This window comes from Ips typographus, linkage group LG2, assembly GCF_016097725.1.
Source record: "Ips typographus isolate SLU linkage group LG2, UJ_Ityp_2.0, whole genome shotgun sequence".
In the NCBI taxonomy this organism is placed as follows: domain Eukaryota; kingdom Metazoa; phylum Arthropoda; class Insecta; order Coleoptera; family Curculionidae; genus Ips; species Ips typographus.
Genome location: NC_138423.1, coordinates 23,387,093 through 23,404,194, shown reverse-complemented (window position 1 = coordinate 23,404,194; position 17,102 = coordinate 23,387,093). Strand labels below are relative to the sequence as shown.

Genomic DNA, 17,102 nt, shown 5'->3' with positions numbered 1-17,102 from the left:
TTGAACATATTATGACCAAAAGAGCAGAAACGCACAAAGGTGTATACCAGGTGTCCAAGAGCACCCTGGACATAGGAGATTAACATGGGAAAACGGTTTTGATTTTTTTGCCTGTATGGTTGATTTGATTGAAAAATCGTATTAATGAAACTTGTAGTACCTATCACGGACTAGTTTTCTGTATTTTTTTCGGATCTCTAACTTGAGCCCTTTCGTCGTAAATCACGAACAAAAATGAGAAAATTTAAACTTTTAGCCTAATACGGTTGCTCGACAACCGCTTCAGCAACATGTCCAGGGTGCTCTGGGACACCTGATATTTTACTTACTTAATACTTGGCGCATTCGCCGATTTTCAAGAAAACTAAATTTATCTCCTAGTAGAACATCCAATTTTTTCAAATAGTTAATGGACTTGATTGAATTGGAAATTGGAGATTCTGATTCAACTGAATACGTACTTTAAAATAATAAGTTTTTGCAAAATTCTAATAAGTTTCATAATAAAATTTGTGTAATTATTTTCGTGTGCATTCCAATAAATGTTGATGCAATCGTACGTTCTTGACGATTTGTTGAAATGCTAAAATAGCATACAAATAAAATTGTATTAGTGCATCTATACAGAAGTATTGCTGGTTGCCTGTCTATGTTTTCATCCTAAATAATAAGCGTTCAGTGTATGTAGAATAGTTCATTCCTAAAAATGGTGTTGAGATGAACCCTGTCTACCTTACAGGTCATTAAAATACCGAAAAAATTAAAAAAACCGAAGAACTAAAATATTGGCTCAAGAAGATTCAAAATTGAGGATTCATTGTTAAATAAAAAATAAAACTCAAAATATATTCGAAAAAAATAACAATATACTATATTACGCTTATTGTTCCTGTATTTTACAAATTGTTATATTGCTTTACGTCATAGATGGCGCTTTCGCAATAAGGATTTTTGTTTAGATCGATATGTGACATTTTTTACAATCTTCAAAACTACCACACTTTGTATATCTATTTATATGGACACATATTAAATTTTATTATTGTTTTGTTACTTAGAAATAAGGGCAAAACCACAATAATAATCAAATATGTATTGCAGAGATGTACATACATATACAAAGTTTTTCGACACAATTATACACGATATAATTTCTAATTAATATAATACTGAAAAATATATATGAAGATAATGAGACACAGGGTGTAATTAATAATTTACTTAAAAAGAAAACTATTATTGTAAGCAAAAGAGAACTAATGCTCTAAATTACATTCTGTTTGACTAGGAGTTGAAAAATGTCAAAACCAAGTTAAAGGAAGGAAAAAACATAAAGAAGCTGCTCAATATGAGCAAGCAAAAATATCATTTGTGTATAGCCTAAGAAGTTACAACAATTTTGTCTTCACTACTTCAAAACTAAACTAGCATTACAATTATGTATTATTAGGTCAGAGTAGGTTTCTTCACAAATTTAAATAGAAAAGAAAAACCTAAAAATCAGTCTCATTTTAAAAACTATTTCAATAGAATAATAATTAACCCCAAAAACAAAATGATTGCACGCCTCAATCCATAAACACACAAAATACTGCTATCTTCATCAGACACAAAAAAGTGCGATTTTCAATCATATTTCTGGGCGCAATCATCTTCGTTTTTAATATCAGTAGACGTACATCTGCTTCAGCTGGGGTTTTAGTTCGGGCGGAATGGCGCACATGTCCGTGGGCGGCTTCTTTTTCACCAGTCGTCGCCATCTGCCACCCAAATTCTTTCGGAAACCTCGCACGAAACCGGGACGGTCACTGTTGGCTATTTGTACAATCTCTTTCTGCAACAATAAATAATTATTAATATTTTATCCGTTTATTGTTAAGAAAAATGTTAGAAATCATCAAGTTGTCCTTTGATGAATTGTTTACCATCGTCAAAATGTCTGTCAAAATAAAGAATGATAATATCAAAAACTTAGAACTTTAATTAATAGTTAAACTGGATTTAACTTTTTTAAATGTATTGGCTGGTCAACTAAGTGCTGTAATTGAGATTGAGAATTTTCAAAAACTTTAAATTTGAAAATTTGCCGCAAGCCTCTAGCTTAAATACAGCACCTCCCATTTTTAGTTGGCCATCCAATACAAAAAAAAATAAGCCTTCTTTGAGCAAACAGAAAAAGTGCCTAGCGGGCATATTCAGGCTAAGCATTTTAGTATCAAATAACTGACATTTGACCACTTTCTAAACTTCTTTTAGGACCACTTTTCCACTTTTTTTTTGTTTTTCAGATACCAAGTGTACTGTAATATGATCAAAATTTTAAATGAAAATGGTTAGCATATGAGTTGAGTTTCATATTTTTGCTTAATTGTTTTTACAGGTGTAGTAAATCCAAAACCGACCATAGGAAAACCGTGTGACTGACAGAGAAACGTAGATAATTGCATGCGTGGGACAAAGACAGAAAACGAAAAAAATACCAAGTAGGCCATTTTTTCAGTACGCTGTTGCCAAAATCCAATACCAATCCAATACATTTTGTCGTTTTTACGATCCGATCGAACAAAGCGTTTTTGACGTCACGATCACGTAATTTGGCAAAAACATAATTTGACCAACTGTCAAATTACATCATCGTGACGTCAAAAACCCTTTGCGTGAGTTTTAAAATTTAGATTTATAACACGTGTTTGAACTTGTATAACAAAAAAGTTTCTAGATTACATACATTGTGAAGGTTGACTCAACTAAAATATGGCCATCTGTTTCAACTTAATCTCTGGTTCTTTTTAAATTGCTATTTTAAGTTAATTTTCAGACATGTCATTTGGAGGGAAAAATTCAAATTAGGAGTCTAAAATTTTCATATCTACTACACACCACAGAAACCCCATAAATTAATATTGTTGGCAAAAACCTAATTTTGCAATTACTCACTCTATCTATAAGCGTGTAAGTTTACTATATTCCGAATCGTTATCGAGAATAATAAATGAACCTTATCATTTCGCATATACATTTAATAAAAACACTCACACCAAAGTGTATGGAGGTTATCAATGCCGTTAAAAAACCGTTGCCATTGCCACACACTCTTTTAAAAATAGACAGATTAAAAATAGCCCCTTCTCTTTCCATCTGTCTGCACCCTATAGACACATGGTGTTTCCTGTTCTAGTGATTGATGGCGCCATCTGTAATAAATTCCAAATCTGCGGGTGCATGTGACAAAAGCGTGGTACCCGATCCCACACAAGTACCCAGTCATGGCTTCAAGGAAATAACGGTTACGAAACATACACCATCGTGTGTGTATATGAGTCAAAACGAGGTCAGACGGTCGTTTTAAAACTATGTAAATGCTGTATATAACACGGTTTACCTCTGTTTGAGGTCCCTAATTAAATTGATGAGCTTCCGGTGTTAGTATTATCGATACTTCCGCAACCCAAACCAAAAGCATTGTGAAGAGAAACATTTCAGTATTTAGAACGGGCCTTTCACGACACCAAGTTTTGCAACGGTTGGCAACATGCAAAAAAATTTCACTTTATTCTTAAGCGATATTAATAAAGAAACACCTATATAGGAGAGAGAAAGTAGGCTATTTAAGCTTTCTGCTTCTACAGTTTTGTTCAAATTTAGCCTTTACGCGCAGCACAAAAAAGACCCGTGGGAATTTCTGAGAGGGTGGAAACCGCCACCCTTTATAGGACTAACACAGTCTGAGATCAATAAAACCGAGGGGTGCCAAACGAAAATTTTGAAAGTCCTGCCCTGTACTCGATGAATGGCGTTGACCTGGACTGGGAACAAAAAGGCCAAAGAGACACACACAAGGCGAATACCTTTTGCTATGTAATGGTGACCTTGCATCCGTAGTTATGTACTTTTTTTCTTCACAAGATGGAATAGAAAAGTTACTGACATGGTCGAAGGCATCGACTCTTTGATTATTCCCCTCTCTCTGGCTTTATTAAAAATATGTTAGTTTCAAGGTTTTGATGTTTTCTAATTTCTAAGATTCTCTTTGATTAAATTAACAAAAAGTCACAGCTTTTAAACTAGATGGTTACCTATACAGGGTGGTCCAGTCTTAAATGTCAATAATTCACCATTCTATAGCCCATCAAAAAATAAGTTAACATACGTATTATGTCATTTTCCTGAAAAATGCTTCCCAAGGAAAATACAGTCCATAAATGTTCAGTTTAAAAAAATCAGTTTCTTGTTCAAATTTAGAACAAATACAAATACTTTCATCACTCGAAACTGTCCAGTGGTATAAATACAGAAAGATGGTTTTCATTTTTCTGCCTTATATTCTATGTCACTGGATATTTTTCAAAATTTTCAGTTTTTTTTTTACTTTTTCAATTTGACAAAATAAGTATCTCTTACAAAACTCTGATTTGAAATTTTGTTTACGACAAAATTGAGTAATTACGTTTAAAGACCCAAAACCAACCCAACCCAACATAAAAATTGTTTTGAAAACGGTGAAAATTGACTTAAGAAGCTTAAAAAATTTCTTTGTAGCCAGTTTTCACAGTTTCCAGACAGATTGAAATACTTTAGTTTTGAAAATTGACTTAGAAACCAGTAAATTTACTTTCAAACTGTGAAAATTTACTTGAGAGGCTTAGAAACTATCTTTGTAGTCAGATAAGTTGAAAAACTTGTGAAAACTGACTTGTAGCCATGAAAAACTACTTTATCTAGAATTTTTTACCACAAATTCACACATTTCAACCTTGAAAATTGACTTGGACACCAAAAAGTGACTCTCAACTAATGAAAAGTGACATCAAAAGCTTAAATTTTGCATTTGAAGTAAGTTTTCATAATTTGAAAAGACATTTCAATAGTTTAGTCTTGAATACAGGATATTTATATTAGATTCATGAAAATTGACTTGAAGACTAACTTTTCAGTTTTTTTTACTTTGCTTTTCATTTTCTTAGAACTCTGGACTATTTTTAGGGCTTTGAAACTGCTTTCAGCTTGGGAAATTGAGTTTTAGGCTTATCTTCACCAAGTTTTTGACATAGCAGACTAAAAAATACTATTTTTACATTTTTCGTAGGCTTAATTATGCCATTTCATGCTTTGTCAGTATTAATTTGACTTCTAGACCCTTCACTGTGCTTTAAGACTGAAAAATCGAAATTGAAACTATTTTGTATAGTAAAAGTTAAGTTTCAGATTCTTCTCATTGATGAAAGTAAACAATTTTGGCATTAAATGCTACGATATTAGTCTAAAACTTTACTTTTTAGAATAAAATTAGTCTGACTGTCTGACAGTTGTAACAAAAAAAAGATTTTCAAAACTGAATTTTGGAGGTCTGTGTTTTCCTTAGGAAGCGTTCTTCAGGAAAATGACATAATGTGTGTCAACTTATTTTTTGATGGGCTATCGATTGGTGAATTATTGACATTTAAAAACTGGACCACCCTGTATAAATTTGCAAAAACATTTTAAAACTTTTCTGATAGCTATTTTCACATTTTTGAAATTTTTATTTGAAATGCAATTAAAAGAAAAATGGGCTCAAATTTTGCACTAATCTTTAGTACATCCTTTCAACCCAAACTCATTTACTTTATTCAGTGTTTTTTTTATTATTAACGCTACTCTACTTTTGTTGTTAATATGCAATTGTTATTTCAGTAATTTGGTCTAATATTTTGCAACTTTGAACTTTCTGTACTGCGCAATTTGTATTTAACTAACTTAAATTAGTAAATAGCCATAATTTCTAGGATTAAAATTCTAATTTAAGTCGGATTTTTAAGATGATCTATTTCTAAAGGAATAAAATTTTGTAATAGACTTTCCGGTAGAATTAACATTACTAAAATTAACAGTTTTCAGTCAAGTTGAACATGTAAATTCGGTTATTCCTTTTTTTAACAATTTGACGATATACTGACAGTTATCACGTGCCTGCGCTAAACGTACACATTGTAGTGTCATGTGACAATTGTCAAATTTAAGTCTGTTTGGTCTAGCGAGGAATAACCGATCCCAACTAATAACTAATCTAATTTTCACTGATTTTCGCTTAAACATTGAACCGTGGAAAGTAAGTGACCCGTCGGTCTTAACCTCAATCAAAACGTTTCTTCACCCCGAAAAGCGACGTAAACCGTGCGTTGCTAAATTTAAAACACCAAAACGAAATCAAATAAACATAAAGTAGTGCGTTTTACGTCTATACTAGTTTCTTAAAAGCAAATGGTGGCCCAACATCCGCTAGAACCAAGCTTTGGCCTTTATCGAATGAATTATTTATTGTGTTTTTGCGGGTGGTTTGCGTAGTTACCAGGCACTATGACGTTAGAGCGCGCCTTGTTACTGTTAAAATCATAATAATTACCGGTTTCCAGGTCAGGATTTAGCATTGAGCATAAAAAGACAGAAATATCATTTCATCTTCAACTCTTTTGTAGGAAAAGTTAGCCAAAAAAACGTAGGAGAGAAAAATTGTAAAAAATTTCAGCTCATTTTGAAATTGTCTCTTAAGGAAGAGATTTGTCAAAAAGTGCAAACTTAAATACACTAAAAAATCTCCTTGAAAATTAAGTTATCCAATTGCGCAATACAATTTGGTTATTAAATATTTAGTTTTTTTGCTTAATAAATCATTAAATCCAGTTACAGTTTTAACTTCTTTGTTGCTACGTCAAAATACCCCGACCTCGGTATTTCAACTTTTTTTTGCTACCATCAATAACAATTACATTACTGTACTGGTTGCAGCCTTGAATTTTTATGGTTCACACACACACACATTGAAAAGTATAAGAAAATCCGTACCTGTTCGTTATTGTACAACATCCTTTGGGCGGGTTGTGGGGGTGGAAAGGCCCACAAAAACTGTCCGCTGTACGCCAATGGATCGTTGATTTCGGGGGGTTGCGCAGTGGCGGCGGTCGCTACGGGGGTGCTTCCATTCGTAGTCTGCAACACTACGGTAGTCGTAGCTTCGGCTACGGGATGGACCGAGTTGGAGTGCTCTTCGCGTTTGCGAAGTTTGCTACAAACAAAAAGCCACCCTCAATTTCCATGCTGATCACTTTATTGATTGGCGATATAAGACTTTTGGCGAAAAAGTGAGACTAACCTACGAACCAGTCTTATGGCGATCATGGTACCGTTCGAACCCACCATTTTAGATTCGGTGGGATCTTTCGAGAATCCAAAGATAGCAATCGTGAGGCTTTTTTGCTTACAAAAACAATTAGTAGAGGAAGGAACACAATGTATAGGCACTTTGTTCACTTTTAATAAAAAGTGTATCACAGGCAGATCAGTTATGTATGTGTGTGTGTTATGAGATCACAAAAACGCACGCACAAGTTCAAAAAGACCAAAATCTTTGGCAGTTGATAGGGAGAGAGAGTATCGCGCACTAAACCACAAAAATTGACTAGATTTAAGTATATTTAAAGGACGATTTTTGAGGGTTATAAACCGTCAAAATGTAGCCGAAAAGTAGCCAAAAAGATCGCCGCGCGACAAGTTTTGGCCATACTCCGTATACGAAAACGGTCGAACACGGAATAAGTATTGGGTCTGTGCTGCCCTGGCGTTTTATGTTTTATATATAAACGATCGGTGACGCAGACTGATGATGGTTTAAAGTGGCAACCAGTAACGTAGCAGGTCTCTCGACGTTGCCAAGTTGCACATAGAAAAAGTCTTCAAATTAGATTTCGTACTGTATTCAACAAGAAAAAAAACACCCTCTGTATGTAAAAGGTACTCCAAATGTCATCTACAGTATGGTAAGTGGTATAGTTAGTTACCAATGATGGTAACTTGTGATTGGTCAAAAAACAGCTGGCTTTAACTTGCAGCTGTTTTTTGACCAATCACAGATTGCAAAGAGTGCTGTTATTTACACAATTGCTGCACATATCGACTTTTACCATCGATTTAGTGTCAGTTGTTGTCGAGATTTACAGTCACGTACTTCAGATTAAGGTTTGACTATAACCTATACAACTAGGTTTATTCATATAATAAATAAGCGTGAAAAACATAATTACAAAATAAATATGCAGTTCGTATTGATAAGAAAATCAAATTTTGATCAAGAAAGACTATAGTAACGATTGTGGGGGTCTACGATGGCCGAAATAATAACGAGATGAATTAATTTTAGTTGGATTTAATCATAATTATTCAAATTGCATCAAACAGTAAAACTCGTAAAAACATAAGTGTGGTTATCTTTCTAAAATCAAAATTTATCCCCCCAATGACAGTAATGACATTTCTCTGTCAGTCCGCAATTGACATGACAATTACAAAGCAGTGTTGCCATACCTCATAAGAAAACTACACGATAAATGAATTTAGAACACCCTGTATGTATATTACAACTTTTAGCAACATTGGATAAAATGTCAACTGTACATTTTTCTAATCTAAGGTATATGTTGGTAGTGCAAACATCAATTTTTAAAATTAGTTTTAGTTGGAATTGAAAAAACTCCACAAAATGAGTAGAGCAAACGTGACGTCATCTAACAATTGGTCACATGACTTTTTGACGCTTCATCCGCATACATGTTTCATTTCTGTTAGTTATGTGTCATCCACTGTCAATTGTCAATAAGTTCCGCTTGCTCTATGAAGCTTAAACTAACCGCCATTTGCACCGTCGTATTGTAAATCGAGCTTAAGTTAAGCGTGGGTTAGACTGTGACAGTACAGGTAAAAAAAGTCACACTCTAAATCACACTTAACTGAAGCTTTGCTTAAAATACGATGGTGCACTAAGACGAATACTTAAATAACGTTATTGTTTTTGGAAAATTGAAAAAAAAAAACGAAAATGACGTCTTTGAGATAATGTCGTTTTTACCCATATTTCTGAAATAAATGACAATATAACTTTTACTAAGACCATCAAAGTGTCGAAAGTACATTTTACTTAGAACTTACTACTCTTACTACTTAGATTAGAAACAGTAAGCAAATATTTGTCACGTTTTTCGAATTTCGGAAATCGGTAATAAGCTTCACATACAATTTTTTAAAATTTTCCTCTTAATAATTAATTATATACTTCTTACAGTTGTAAAGATCCCCTCTATAGGTAGAAACGATTTGGGACATACTGTATACATAATACAAATATATCCAAATGAATCGTGTAATTTATAACTTGTTGTTCAAGTTGGCAACGTTGTCAAAGTCGTGGTGAGGACAGGCAACGATAGGTCTAGATAAAATAGTATGCGTATGGTGGCTGGGCGAGAGGGGTCAGGAGAAAGAGGGGTGTGTAAGAAGGGGAATTAGAGTATGATTACGGACTGATCCCTTAAACTGGTGGGTTTAGTACTTTGACACATTTAAAGATTCCAGCCAATAATAGCAAGTTAAATTTTTTAGAAAACTTTTAATAGTAATGTCTATTTTTACTTGTCATTTACTTTACTTACTAAGGAAAACCCCCTTTCAAGCATATTTCGATCTCAGGTCACTTTCAGCCATTCCAACTAAATTTCGTATTAATATGCATTAACTCTAAGAATTTGGCAAAAACCTTTAACTATTAATAACCAAAATTAACAACAAAAACTTTAGCATTGCCAAAGACCGGATTTTACAATATGGTAGGTGACCGTAGAAAAACCCATGTGATAATAGATAAACTCGAACTTTAATGGTATTTTATCGTGGTAAAGTTGATATTTGCATAAACCAACTAGTGTTAACTTGACAATGCTGGAAAATATCAAATTATATTAGAATGTTGTAAATATCTGTTTAAAGTGCATTGGATTTTCCTAGTTTAAATTAAAGACAAAAAGTCGATACCGCATTTTGTAATACTTATCAGTTGTCAAAGTCTATTGACTTTAGTTTAAAGCACTTTATTACACTTTGTAGGGATTTACCCCCATTTGCACCGTCGTATCACAGGTTCGACGGTTGAAACAGCATTAAAGTAAAAATAGCAATTAACACAGCAAAGTGACGGTCATTTTGTTCTCTGGAATAAAACCCAGGCTTGTCCTACATCATTTTATAAAGGCAATTTCAAACAAATTACAACTGTCGTAGCTTCGAGATTTGTTTATAGCGAAACCACGAGCGGCCATTTTGTGTTTACATAACCTCTATGGACAATTCCATAAACCGGTGACTAATAACTGCCATAAGATGGATCTAATAATTACTAGAATAATAACAAAATTAAGTATTTCAGGTTTACATGACTCATTTCCACTTGATGAAATAAATTTGTAACTTATTTAATTTTAAAGGTTACTTTGACTCATTATAGGACCACGACCCATCTCAAACACCATTTTAACCTATGGAAGAATACTTTTTTGTGGTTAGGTTGTGTACAAACCGAGTTAGTCACTTTTTGTGATTTAGGAACACATATTCTAGTACTGATCTGTTTGATCAAAAAGATGCTTAATTTTGTTTTAAATTACGGTCCAGTTAATTGACCCACAATCGTTAATTTTAATACAAAGTTTCGTTTGATCGTGTCAGCCTTTCACAGGATCGTAACAGTTTTTTCTTCTTCTTTCTTTGGTTAAGCCGACATTTCATAAGGGAAGTAATTTGCTGCATTTAATTAGTATCCAATATGATTTCAGGGTTTTTAGCTATTAATTAGCAAGAAAAAAAACGGTTAGTGTAATATCTCAGGAAATGTCGGTATAGCAGCAATCCTCAAGTCACGTGATCCAAACTACTCTTTTGGGTTTCTCTTCTAGCAAAAAAAAAAACTGGCACGTGCATACTCTCTGATTCACGCACGGCATAAACATCCTGAGAGGAAAAACATAATAATAAAAGAATGTTCATTTAGATTATCGATGCTTAATGCATTAGTAATTGAGTGGTAAAATTAGCCACAGCGAAAAAGAGAACCTTTGACGTAACTTGATTGTTTGCTAAACGAACGTGTTTTCGAGTATACCGATTGATGGGTTATTGATGTTGGGTATTTTCGGCCGCAAAATATTGATTAAAAATCTAGTTTTATTCGCGGTGAATCAATAAAAAATTTTGTTTCTAAAAATTGGATTCGCTTTCCTTGAAAACTTTATAAGATCGTAAAACACCTATTATTATCCAGAATGTTATTTAGACAGAACAAAATACATAAAGCTCAAAATTGCCTATCAAATATCTCAACTGTAATGGTCAATGCCATATAGTTCAACTTTACGTCCTTTACTTCAAAAATTAATTTAATTTTACGTGTCTTTTTTAAGGTAAATTGTTGTTCTATGATACATGTCAATTTGACCATAATGACGACGCGTTTTCAACTGTCACATACATTTTTCTTTTAGGAAGTTTAGTATAGTTCACTAGTAAATATCTATTCTGCTTTATCAAATGTTATTATAACAGTTCACTAGTTTTACACTAAAGTTTTCCAAAAGAAAACGCCATCAGCCTATTTTGAAGCAACAAACTTGCTTCCAGCTTCCTTTGCTGTCCAGCTGTCAAATAACTCTTAAACTTCTTTTATCAATTTTTGACAGTTAAAGAAAGTAAACATGAGAACTTTCAACTTGTACACAACAATTCAAAATCAATTTTTGTCGACGCAATTTTTTTTCCCAGGTCCGCCATATTTATGAGATGGGCAGCATTTCGCTGTCAATTTATTGCCCTTTTGACATCCCTGTAATGTTTTTCGCCGTTGGCCACTCTGTATAGTTCTATGACTAAATTTTGAAGCAACTGGATTATTGTTCGATAAAGATCACGTTGGAACAAGAAAGCTATCTTTAATTTAACAGTTCCTAACTAGGTTATTACAGCTTCAGGGTGGATTTTTCAGACTGATTTGCAGCTTTAAAAACTGGTTTTTGACCACCTTGTAGGTGCAAGTTATACATTTGAAACAAGTGTAGCCTGATTTTATGCAGTTTGATAAGGTAACTGGTTAAACACAATTTTCCATATTTTTTTTCTTGTGGCACTAATTTTGGTTATTTTCAGAACCACTGATATGAACATTTCTGGTTTAAATGACCTCCAACAAATATTTAACCTGCTTTACTGCAAGACCATTGACCTATATTGACATACACCATTTTTTTTAAATTTAATTTATTTTAAAATATTTTTAGTCAATAAAAACTTGAAAGAGTAAGGCTGGAAATATTCGCGGCCAACTGTCGCAACATAAAGCGACACCCAAACAAGAGAAACAAAAAAAAAACTGATCCACGCGTCTCAAAAATAGCCAGCTGGCACGAAACTCGGCCAGACATAGACCGCCTTGATTTTTCCATAAAGATAAATACAACTGACAGTTGCATAAGCTTTGGATTCGTACCAAACGTACGTACACTTAGTAACAAAAATTACTACTGGAACCAAACAAATACTCACAAAATTAGTTGTCTCGGATATTGCAATTTACGCAAACTAACCCTAAAACGGTGCATTCTGAATATACGTAAATATCTACTGGGTGTTTGGTTTCTGGTGGTTTTATCCTGCGAGTTCACTGTCATTGTGCGTCCGAACTATCCAACCGAATTTGCACAACTAAACGCCGAGCCATCCATCAAACCATTATCAGAAAATGTGTGTATATAAACAATATTAGTGCAGAAAAGTTTATTTTTTAAACAGCCAGAAGATTAATGCGCGATATGAGCGATATAAAAACGTTACAACACAAAAGAATTTTTTGAGTGAAATATGAACCGTGTGACGTCAACGATTTTATGGATCGTTGCGAAAATTGATCAGTCCAAAATGTGTCTATTAATCAACTAGAATTGGAATTGTAAATCAATTTTGTATATGAAATTTGAACGTCTGATGACGTTTATACTTTTTTTTGATACGCAACCAATAATGATTTGGTGAAATACATACAACACATTGTTCCGAAACATTTTTGTTTTATCTTCGCATGCACCGATTTAAGCTCGTTTAAGTTAAATGTTGCTTTGACTATGACATTTTGTTTAAGATCTGTCACAGTCAAAGCAATATTTTACCTGAACGTGCTTTTAAATACTTTCGGTGCACACAAGAGCTAATCAGTATTATAGATTCTGTACCAAAAGATTTCTTAAGAGTTGCTGGCAATTTTGAGTTTTGGTACACAGCTTTTAGAGCGAAATACTTGAATTATTAATAAAAAATAATGAAATTTATAATAATAGAAAATCTATTATTATTTTATTGAGGATTTAGTATTTGATAGGAACAATCAAAATGGATAACCAATTATAATAATGCAAATTGAGAATTCAGTAAAACTCTCGTTATAAGTTAGAAAAAGTCAAAAATAAACAATCACATGAATGCAATAATATTACAAAAATTGTCTATTAATTCAAATTGATCAAAGTGTCAAAACTATAATTTGAAGTTTAAATTCCAACTTTAAATTCCAAATGTTTGAAACTGTCACGTGACCAGTACTTTTTAATAAAAAATCGACGTTTCAAAACAATCACTGGTGATATTTGATTATCCAATTTTTATTTAAAAGTTGTTAACAAATTAAAAAAGTTTCGAAAATTTCATCTAGCCATCTTATATTAAAAATTAAAATGTCACGTGATAAAAATTGTTAATTGTCATAGATTGTAAAAATTGTTTCTGTTAAAATTTCAAAATCTAAATTTGAAAAATTCTAAACAGTTACATATTTTACGTGTCCTTCAACACTTCAGCTGAAATTTGAAAATGTTAAATGTAAATGAAATTTATATTTTTAAAGATGAAAAACATTTAATTTAACGATAGTGAAAATTGTGTTTTAAAAATTATGAAAAATTAGATGTAAATAAAACTGTCAAAATATCAGGTTAAAACTTAAAAATGTATCAAAAGTCAAATAGTCACGTGACTTTTCAAATAAGCCTAAAGTGAAACTGTCAGACCTCAAGTCACTTGCAAAAATTTAAATTAATAATGGTTGAAGTTTGAAGTCACGTAACCGTTATGAAACAATTTGCATCGAAACACAAATTTTTAGTATTCCAGTTTCAAGTAAAAAAGAGTCCAAACATTCAGTTAATTTTAAGTTTGTTTAAAAAGCGCAAATTTCCAAATTAGAAGAAATGTCAAAACAGTCATGTGACCCTAAACATTTAGGTAATTTCATTTTTCAAAATTATGCATAAACTTAACTGTCACAAGTTGAAATAATTCATGTTAGCTAAATTTAAACCAGTCACGTGACTTTTAATAGTTTCATTTTTATTTTTGGTATACACAAAACCTAAAATTGTTTTAAAGCAGTTAAACAAGACAATATTTAAAATTCAAGTAAGTTTACGTTACGTCACGATAATAAACGTGTCATTAATGTTATAAAAAATGCTAAAAGTTGAAAATATTCAAAACAGTCACGTGATTATCTGTAAACTTAAAATGTATACGAGTTAAAAATAATCGAAAAGGTTACGTGACTTTTAAAAATTCGATTAATAAGATACTTTAAAAGTTATTTGAAAATCAAAATTAAAATTGTCAAAACTGAATAGATCCAAACTGTCAAAATTAACAAAAGCTGAAATATAGATACGCCTCTGTTCAAAAATATTTCTGACAGGAATGACAGCAGTGACAATTTACTCTTCCTAACTCTATCAGTTTTCGTAATTTCAAAACAATAATTATTAAACTAAGAACAGTTTTGGTTTCATTTTTCTTACAAACAAAAATCAACTTACTTGTCGTCGCCCGTCAATTTTTGCAATTTTAAAACAACTTTACACAACTTTTTCAACTGTTCGTACAATACCAGATCGTCAGCAGCACTCACGGCACTGTAAAGTTCCTCCATTTTTCTATTTTACTTCCTTTCAATTGTCTGGTTATTGATCAAAATCGAACTGGTTCAGATCGGGTTCCTATTGCGACTTTTATAGCGCGATCGCTAATTTTTATGTTTATTCTACAATTTAATCTCAGTCAGATTATTGTAAATTCTGGTTTAATTGATGACTCAGGCACCACATAAAAATTTCTAATTTCCTATTTATTTTGTTTTGACGTAGTGCAACCAGGATTAGAATCAACTTCACTTCCGACAAATAAAAAATTAATATTATACAAAAAAAAATGTTACTTTTTACTGCGCAGTTAGGTGGCACCGCTCCCAAGTGATTGTATTCCGGATTCTTACCAGGTGATATGAATATTGTAAGGTGATAATAAAGTTTATACACATACAGTATTGTTATACAAAAAAAATGCGCACACTTTAATATATTTTTTCTGACAATAGTGGAAAAAATGTCACGAGTGTTTTTTTAAAGCAAATATTTGGAGTAAATATATTGAGTTCCAGAAAATGTTAAATACGTAATGTCGATACGAAATTTTTATTTTAGAAACAAAGTCTTAAGTGAGAATTCAATATGGCGTCAATGTTTACTGAAAAACATTGAAATTCAAAGCATTTTACCTAGAAACTGAATGGCAAAGTTTAAATTTACGGCCCGAAGCATTGTTCGTGTATGTTTTACATGCCATTTTGTGTACTACTTGTTATTGTCCGTACATTACGACCGTGAGTTTTCTATTTTGTGCGACATAAAATCTAATTTTAGTTGGTTTATGTATAGCCGCAAAACTACAGTGTCGTTCATTGTTCAATAGTACAAAAACCGGTCGGTCAAAACGCTTGAACAAAAAATTAATATTTCGTACGTCATCTGACAGCTGTCAAAAATCACGCAGCTGTGACGCAAAATTATCCATTCAAACTAGTTCTCCCTCTTGGATAAATGCACATTGTATTTATAGTTCTATGGAGCGAAATTTGACAGTTGTGACGTTAAGTGTCAAAGTGTTTCTTACGTCAAAAGTGACAAATTTGGCTCCAGGGCCAACTTACAGTGCAATTTCTCTAAGAAACACACCTATTTGTGAGTTTAATACTATCAATACGCCATCTTAGAAGTTTGTGGGATAAAATATCGATAATTAGTGATTATTTCAAAAAGTAACAATTTCATTTAAAAAACTTGACTTTTTGCACTTTTTTGAGGTAATTAATTTGACCATTCCCTATTATTGTTTTTGACGTTTTTCTGCACCATATTCTGTCACGATAAATCTTAAAGCTTAGTAACTAAAATGTCACATTGAAATTTTGTCACATGAATAAAATGTAACAAGAAGATGCCTGGAAAGAAGTAAATATTTAATCGATTCTCGGATATCTGATCACTACGACTTTTGGCACTTATTTTTTTTACTTTTTCTTTTTATTTTTCAATCTCTTCCACTTTCCAAAAGGGAGCGATGTCTGGATAGACCTGCTCATCTTCTGTACGTAATTTTTCTTTTTTTATTTATATTTGCATTACTTAGAACAAAATAACAAATACAATGTAGCTACGAGTTTCATTTTACTTTTAATTTACTGTCTACTGTTTTAATATTTGTGGTAAACATCATCTCGTAAAAAGCAAAATTTACGTCAGGTAACAACAGCATCAGTGAATGAAAACTAGACGAGCAAAACAGTAACCGGAATCGTATTTTTTATAGTCAAAACAACAACTATTTAATGATTTTTCTACGGAAACGTATAAACAAACATTCTGATTTTTTTGCGTTCTTGGTACTAACCTAATCACAATTTTACGAGCGTACCGATTAATCTCGTAAATAATTGTGATGCCATCAAAATCTTAGGTAATTCAAGGATTTTTACTTAACTTAGTCACTGGATTATTAAGTTAAGTAATAACGTTGCGTAGACGATGGTGTTTTGTTTTTAACAGGTGTTTGTAAGGGTTGGTTTTTTGCATATTGTGCAACCCTGCTCTGGATAGATAAAATCGTTATTTACTCCGTAAACATTGAATGCAATAACAATCAAACGTAATACGGTGGAACAGCTTATCAGGAAAAATAATTAACCTCCAAATACACGTGATTTTCCTGCATGACTTTCACCGTCATTAATTCGTTAATGAATCACGAAAATGTGTAATTTGTTAAAAAATTCATTTGAAATTCTCTCTTGTTTGAGTAGATTAGTGTTTAACAGTAAGTACTTACTAAAGTTTTCCGGAAATGTAGCGGATACAACGCCTCCAAATACGACAAAAGAACTG

At 32.4% G+C, this 17,102-nt stretch overlaps 1 protein-coding gene across 5 annotated transcripts in view; it reads right to left on the bottom strand.

Annotated features, from left to right (window-relative positions):
• Positions 1–846: 846 nt before the first annotated feature.
• Positions 847–17,102, bottom strand: part of LOC145724411 (uncharacterized) — an 84,286-nt gene continuing 68,030 nt past the window's right edge. For all 5 annotated transcript variants that reach the window (XM_081972688.1, XM_081972689.1, XM_081972685.1 and 2 more), the window contains 2 exons: positions 6,823–7,042; positions 847–1,834 (listed from right to left, as the gene is read on the bottom strand). In XM_081972688.1, coding sequence (XP_081828814.1) covers positions 1,667–1,834; positions 6,823–7,042 — 388 coding nt within the window. In that variant the 3' untranslated portion in view covers positions 847–1,666. The remainder of the gene's footprint in view (positions 1,835–6,822; positions 7,043–17,102) is intronic.